Below are 7587 nucleotides of genomic sequence, written 5' to 3'. Positions count from 1 at the left end.
GAAGGAGGGCAACAACCCATGCAACAAGACTACTAGCTCTCCCTTTGTGCAAGGAGGAACAGGAGGGGCACTGCCAGAGCCCTGCAAAACCCTCTCCAGCAGCCCACAAATGTGCACATGTCTGCTCAAACGGATAATGATAATTTGAACATAAACTCCTACACAATATCAACCTAGACTACCTCAACCTTAACTTAGTAGTGTTATCTATTTGTTTACTTCTTGTTGTTGTTGTTTTTGTCCACTAGTTGATGTGGTCCCATTTGGTGTTTTGTCAAGGATTCAGAGCAGACTCCTGCTTTGGTTTTGAGGGTGCAGTTCCCAACCACCGCCACTTGGGGGAAACCTTTCAGCGATGAGACGTGGGCTCAGTTAAGACTGTTTATATCTGGCGCTGCTGTAAACCCACACTATGCTCATTTTGCCCAGACACTTTGAACAGACTATTCCCATCCCATAACCCATCAGGCTTTAAGTAAAAAAACACACATTTATGCTTAGTGATGATTGAGTAATTTCATCATTTTCTATATTATATATTCAAATAAATGTTGTGACATGGTGCCTCATCTGTTCACTTCAAATTCTTTCCTGACTTATGCGGTGAGGGGTGATTCCTTAGTTGGCGTTTCCTGCAATGAGACACATTGCAATGTTTTCACACCAACTATGGATGATAGTTTGATTTGGGTGCATTAAATTTAAACAAGCCAATAATAATAATAAATAAAACATTTATCATTTAATCTCTATCTACTTTTGCTTGGGAGCCAAGAGGTTAAACAAGCAACAGAAAAAACAGTGACTCCAAAATTAACAATCACAAATAATAGAACAATGGCCTATTAAGATACAATCTACTAAATAATATTGAAGATAATCAACAGGAGTACAGATAACAAGGCTATTCCCAACTTTAATTATAACAGCGTGATTACTTTTCAAGATTCCTCAGACAGGCGGCGGTTCCCTCGTTGATGGGTCTGTGGATTCGTGTTACATGTGGGTTTGGGTCTGTGTAGTCTGTTGAAGCAGCTGGTGGCTCCATCCTGGGTCTTGCTTCGCCTGATCCAGGTGCCAGAGGAGAGGAAAAGAGAAGAGCATGAGAGTCTCCATGTAGGGTTCTTTTTTGTCAGCATTTTTTTTTGATGTTTGGTCCGCCCTCCTGGTGATGTATCCAGTGGCTGGATGGCGTTCACCTCACACATCCTGGAATCACCCTTTGGTTTATGACCCTTTCCATGTAGGCCGCACTATTTTTCCCATCTTCGAGATCCCCAAAAGATGCATGACCATCTGATGTCTGACTGCTGATCCATCAGAGCCACGTGTCCGTTGTGGTTGTTGGGGTCTGAGGTTAGGTATTGGTAGGCAGCCAAGTTCCATGTTGGACCAAAGACCAAAAACACCACAAATGTATAAACACGCGATTTTATTCAGAAGGTGTAGTTCACTGTAGCCACATCAGTGTGGTCAATGAAGGAGAGGGAGAAGGGACAGTAACAAAGTGCAGGTACATACAAACACAGGCTGTGTCATGACTAATGAGGGATTTCACACATAGTGCAAACGTTTTAGTAAAGACAATGCGAAGGTGCAGCTCAGTGTGTTGGGGTGGGTTCAGTATAATGAACATATTCTTTATGGATGTCTGTGTGTGTGTGTGTGTGTGTGTGTGTGTGTGTGTGTATTCAGGTATGTCACACAGCGGCACTGCTGACAGCAAAAAACTCTTATTACATTTAACAAAAAACTTGGAACCTCCCACAAAAACACTATGTATGATCACTTTCTCATGGTGGCAGTGTGACATCGGGATGGGGAACATCCAGTTTCCCCATTTTAAAGGAACACTATTACAAAATATTAAAATAATTTGATTTGAAGCTTAAAGGCTAATGGGGCATGTAGAAAATATAAATTAATGACATGACACATCAGGCACAAACACAGTCATCTGCTGTGCCAAAAAAACAGTCAGGATGACAGCTGAAGTCCTGTTTTGTTTAGTAAGGCTCTGCCTGTTTTGTTATCATGCCTCAGCTGTTTTCAATTCTCACTCACAGTTTAAACAAATCAGTTGTAAATATTGTATCGCATGGTGGCTGGGGCTAATGTAGTTTTAGTCATTTAGGTTTGTGCTCTGGCTCAAATGCACTCAGCCTCAAGATTTGTTTTGAATAAGTTTGTAGGTGCCCAACTAACAGCCCAGCTCAGGTTGAAGCAAACAGCAAATGATGTGAAAAAATAAAAAAAGACAGACTGTTTAGGACTCAGTGTGGGTAAAAGAAATAACTGTATACAAGTGTTACCAAAACTAGTCATACTTTTAGCTTTAAAAATCATGTAAGTATGTACTTGAGTTAAAGTATTTAACAAAATAGCTTGTACAAAACATCAATAATGAAACTACATTTAAAGCATTTATTCATGTCGTATGCGTTTTTATACTTCACTAGAACCAGTGAATTGTCTGTTTCCTTAGACGCTGCGGCCTAAAGAGTTCAATCAATAAATACATGTAGCAGAGAGCGGAGAAGAAAATGCATCACCTAAACTTTCCCCTCATTTTAACCTAAAGGACAAATCCACCGTGTTTTACCACGACACCACCAACCGGTCACCTGAAGTGCAAAGTGCATCATGTCAGAGGGTTTTAAGGTGGATTTGTCCCTTATTCTGCAGAAGGTCCCATGAGGAAGACACTCAGAGCCTACTTGGTGCTGTGTAGATGGTCTCAGCAGATACAAAGATCCATCAAGTGTCTCATCACTTCTACCAGGAAAATAAAAAATAACCCTCAGCATAAAAAGTTAGTGTGCTGATAAAACCACTGCGCCTCTGCCTTGAGTTTAATACTTGAACAAACATCACTGACGTCATGAAAAATGGTGTTTCAAATATGCTAATGCCACTTTTCATGTCAGAGTTCAATTTCTGCAAGAAGCAAGAAATTGAAATTGTCACAGTATGATGACGCTGATAAAAGAAAATCCAATTCTCAAATCTCAGAAACAATAGTATGAAATGTACTAAATAGTGTTTTCCTGCTGTCCCACTTTTATGTAGAACAGAGAATTGACGTAAGAATGAAAAACAAGACATGTAAGAGCAAAAAAAACAGACAAACAAACAGCCTGTTGTGATAAACATGACGTACAAAGTACTGGTTATAGAGGTAATAAAGTGTATAAACATTTCATTTCTATAATAACTGGTATCAAGAACTGAGGAAGAATCAGACGAGAAGCAGAATCAGAGCTGATGTTAATGTGATCCAAAAGATACCAAACCCCAGCGAGATAGGGTACGAACACTTGGGTGTGTGCTGCCTGGGGTTCACTGCTGCAGGCCGCCTGCATGTCACTGGTCTCGAGCTTCATACAGCAGCTTGGCCGCCTGTTGGAAAAGCAACATGTTGAGTTCCATGTGTTCAGTGCTGTGACACTATGAGACGAAGGCAAATCTCACCTTGTGCATTGCTGCCAGCCACAATGAGGCCACTTTCTTATCGTCTGCTGCCTCCATGCGAAGCTGCTGGGCGTCCTGAGAGCCCATTGGCTTATAGTGGAGCAGCATGCCACTGGCACGGGACGTCCCTCCTTCACAAAAAAAACACACTCCTTTAGCGAAACACGAATACTATCATCTGATTTTGGAGCATTTTGGGAGGAAGATGAAAACGGTAATTAAAAGAAAGCTTTACTGATTTTTTATGTGTGTTTAATAGGGACACTGAGATTCCTTCATATTTTCTATGCAGAGAAATGATCATTTAAAGCACTAGATTTTTTGCATAAGAATAAATGATAATTTCTCTGAGGTTTTCCTTTAAGTTAGTGTAAAGTCGTTCCTGAAATAGAAGAACTTTTACTTCTCCCTAATTATCTGTAATCATTTCAACAGATGCTTGTCTAGTACTTAAAAATCAGAGTTGTTCCAAATAAACATGGTTTAATATACATTTCAAAGTATGGGAAAAGATTTTAAAACACAAAGAATGAGAGATCAACACAGACAATTTTAGATCAAAACAAAGCTCCTGTCCTGTCATCGAGGAGAGATTTGCTCTGAAATGTGGATGCAGCAGGTAACGCAGAAGGCAAAAAGAAGAATACACAAGCCTTCCTGGGACATTACAGGCTTCTGAAGGACGAACAAGACAGAAAGCTTATGACAATTTGAAGGGGTTCAGTTTTTGCCATAGTCATGCAGATTCATGCAGAAACCAACAAGTGGGTGTGTGAAAGCGAGAACAGATGGAGTGAATCAACACAGACGAGGACTGTGAACCAAAGCTAACCTTCAGAGACATAGTGACTGTCCATCAGACTGGTGTAAGTATGAATGTCATTCTCTGCGCCGGGAGTCACCAGAGTCAAAGCAGGAGGAGGAGGAGAAAGAGTTTGTCAATGTTAGTAAGAAAACTGATTTCAGTGTTAGTCAAGAAGTCTCTCAGTGGGTCAGTGGATGCACTTCAACGTCAAAAAAACTAAACTTAATGTCACATGCATTCATAGAAACTCAGACCTCAACATGTGAGCAGAGGAATGTCTTTATGTCTAAACGTGGGAGGAGTCTCACCTCCTGGACTCGCACCATCTGTCAAAATTTGCATGCTGGAAATCCGCGATAACTCCACTTCAAAGTGAGTTTCACCATCGAAGAACAGATATCTGATGGCCCAAAAACAGGCACGTTTGATTGACTGACATTCAAAGATTGTGCGGTCAGGTTTAGGAGGATGCCTCATAAGAAGTTCACCTGTGGTTGTTAGAGAGGCGACACGTCATGGTTTCAGACCTGTCTGATGATCCCAGAGTGACAACGAAGGTGCCTCCTGAAATAGAAAACACATGAAAACAGAAGTCTAAAGTTGTGCAGTTGATGCTTTGTTGCGTGTTGTAAAGAAGTTATAGTAAATAATCACTCACCTCCTAGGAGCACTTTGAGCTGCTTGTCATAAAACTCCATCTCCTTCTGAGACACCAGGCCGCACTCGGCACACTGTCGCACCGGATCAACAAAGCACATTCTCGGCAGCGCCACCTTCTTACTGCAGCACTTGTCACAGAAACACCGGCCACACCGCCGACAGTGGTGCTGCAGGAAAGGTTTTGTTGCACAACCGGTTTTTGCTTAGTCTTAGTGTACCTAATAAAATGGCAACTGAAAGTATATTTAGAAGATGGTTGACTTTCTCATGACCCTCATAAGCATAACTGCACTTGCACCAGAGGTGACTGTATACAAAAAACACATAACACAAGGCTTCAGAGTGCATCACATTCATTAGCTGGTAAAGAAAACCTACATTTTTTTAGATTGTCGGTGTTGAGATCAGATCAGGTTTTGTGTGAAAAAACTAACTTAAAACAAACAATTTTCTGTCAAATTGGCAAAAAGTATTTGACACACATACAACACACAGCCGCAAACCAACAGTGTTCTTGCATCTGGAATCATCAAAAAGCAGCATCTGATGACAACCTTCTGTGTGTTTGTGTTTTTGAGGTTGAAGCATTGTGTCATGGTTTTGCAAGGGCCACTTCTCAACCTGCATATGTGGTTCAGTTTTATTCAGTCAAATAAAGCTGAGATTGTTGCCACGGCAGAAAAAAACAAACCTTTCTTCTGATGAAGTCGAACTTGGTGTCACACTGCATACATCTTGAGCACTGGAAGACAGGAAGAGAAAAAGAAAAACAGGATGTTACACAATATGCCGAGCTCTGCAAATTCAACAGCTGGATTAAACCACAGCAGCTTGGAAAGCTCTAAGAAACGACTTCCCAATGTCTGTTTCGTATTTCTTTTCCATGAGATAAGCAACCTTCTGTTGTACATCCAGTATAGGCAACGATGACAGAGAGACAAAGATTAAGGGATAAATATGGCATCAAAATACTGGACCACAACTGGAAATGTTATTAGGGTGAAAACTAATTTTCTTGCGCTGCTCAGATAAGTTTGACCAATCCTATCTGCAAAGCATGTTTTGTGTTTGGAGGACTAGTAATCAAAACATATATAATATATAATATAACATGATGCAGATTAGTCCAGTTTGTGCAGCCTTCTGTTATATTAATATATTCAAGCCTGTGTGTGTAATGAGGTTCACAGAGAGACGTTTGAGAGTAAAGTGTTTAAGCATGATGTAACCAGTAAGAATAATGTGGAGAGAATTAATTGACGTACGAAATTTCTCTCTGTTCTATAAAACAATAATTCTAGATTAAGATTTTGAAAAATGACCTCGAGATAAGTTTCCATTACTGCAGCAGCAATAAATACATAAACGTGTTCACTTGGTCTGGCGTTAGTAAAGGAAACTCCACAGAGTATTATGCAACAACATCTGGCAGCAAAATCCACAGTCACAACTATTAATGTACAGTTTATAAAACTTTGTGTCTAAATGTTAAATAACTGTGTCGAGTTGAATAACTTTCTTCAGTAAGACTTTTCATATGTTTTTCTTTCAAAGATACAAAGATATTCTAATGTTTTTAACTAGAGGTTTCCAGAGTATGGAAAACTTAATGCTCCAAATGTCTGTAAGTGGCCTATTTGAAATATTAAATCCAAAATCTACAGTATTTATTAATGTATTATTAACATTTACAGCTGCAGTGTTGTCCTAACTAAATTTTCTTCAAACTAACTAAATTTTCTTAGTTCTTGTATGTGTTGTCTAATTATGGCTTTTCCGCTTCTTTAGAGCCTTGGGTTCAAAAACCAGATGGTAAATGATTAGCTTTGGTGTCTGTCGGTAATAAACGCTCCGCCGACGGCTTCTGTAGCACTTTTATTGCACAGGCAGAAACTAGAGCAGCCACACTGTTGACTTTTAACGCGCAGGCTGCTTTAGCGTTACGCAGGAACAGTTAGCATAGCGTAGCTTTTCACAGGCTAACGCTAGCTGGTGAGGTGTAGATGCAGCTGTGAGCTCACACACACGGAACAACGCGTTTAGCAATAAGTTGTTGTTGGATCGAGGCTCTCTCTGGGGATAAAAATGACAACTGCGCAACAGCTAGTTACTGTTGTTTATGGTATATCTATATCTATATATACGGCAAATACCTGCCAGCAACGCCCAACTTGGAAACGCTAAAGGCAAGGAAAGTTGGCACAAAGTACACAGAATGTAAGGAGACCTCACTTTAAAAATAAAAGCATGTTGGTAAATAAAACCACTTCCCCGTCTAGAAAGTACTTAAATGAGCAAGTTCAGCCTTATTTTGAAAAGCCCATCCGGAATATCACCCATTAGCGTTAGCCAGCTTGACGTGTCATAGCTCTTCGCTGTCAAACAAATCCCCTCGCCCGTCTCACCTCTTTGTCCGGGACCCACTGGGGTTCGTCCAGGGAGAAGGGGCTGTTGAACGCGCCGTTTTCAGGCACCATGCGCAGGCCGCTGGGGCTCCGGACCAGCTTCTTTCCATCAGGCACTGAGGACATTTTCCTGTTGCGGCTGGTTGTGTTCTGGATTGTGGACTCCTTCACCAACTCCAGCCTGGACACGCCCCCGTTAGCGAGCGACAGGCCGGCGGACCAGTCACAGGACAGATTTGACATCAC

General features: G+C 40.9%; 1 protein-coding gene across 2 annotated transcripts; it reads right to left on the bottom strand.

The window, feature by feature from the left end:
* Positions 1 to 1415: 1415 nt before the first annotated feature.
* zfyve21 (zinc finger, FYVE domain containing 21) lies at positions 1416 to 7538 on the bottom strand. Of its 2 annotated transcripts, XM_029139971.3 has the most exons (8): positions 7342 to 7538; positions 5628 to 5678; positions 4935 to 5103; positions 4765 to 4840; positions 4585 to 4676; positions 4304 to 4357; positions 3472 to 3602; positions 1416 to 3399 (listed from the first exon to the last, which is right to left on the bottom strand). In XM_029139971.3, exons 1-8 carry the CDS (start codon positions 7465 to 7467, stop codon positions 3364 to 3366), a joined length of 735 nt encoding a protein of 244 aa, XP_028995804.1. In that variant the 5' UTR covers positions 7468 to 7538; the 3' UTR covers positions 1416 to 3363. The 2 variants fall into 2 exon arrangements, with proteins under 2 accessions (XP_028995804.1, XP_028995805.1); XM_029139972.3 differs by lacking the exon at positions 4304 to 4357.
* Positions 7539 to 7587: the final 49 nt, after the last annotated feature.

Source organism: Betta splendens, chromosome 22, assembly GCF_900634795.4.
Source record: "Betta splendens chromosome 22, fBetSpl5.4, whole genome shotgun sequence".
NCBI classification, from domain to species: Eukaryota; Metazoa; Chordata; class Actinopteri; order Anabantiformes; family Osphronemidae; genus Betta; species Betta splendens.
This window is presented reverse-complemented; position numbering and strand designations above follow the sequence as displayed.

Excerpts from the sequence above, each read along its gene's own strand:
- zfyve21 (XM_029139971.3), bottom strand. The coding sequence starts at position 7,467 with ATGTCCTCAGTGCCTGATGGAAAGAAGCTGGTCCGGAGCCCCAGCGGC. Across the intron at positions 5,679-7,341 it reads AGTGGGTCCCGGACAAAGAG|TGCTCAAGATGTATGCAGTG; the intron begins GTGAGACGGGCG and ends CCTGTCTTCCAG. Across the intron at positions 4,841-4,934 it reads GCTCAAAGTGCTCCTAGGAG|GAGGCACCTTCGTTGTCACT; the intron begins GTGAGTGATTAT and ends TTTCTATTTCAG.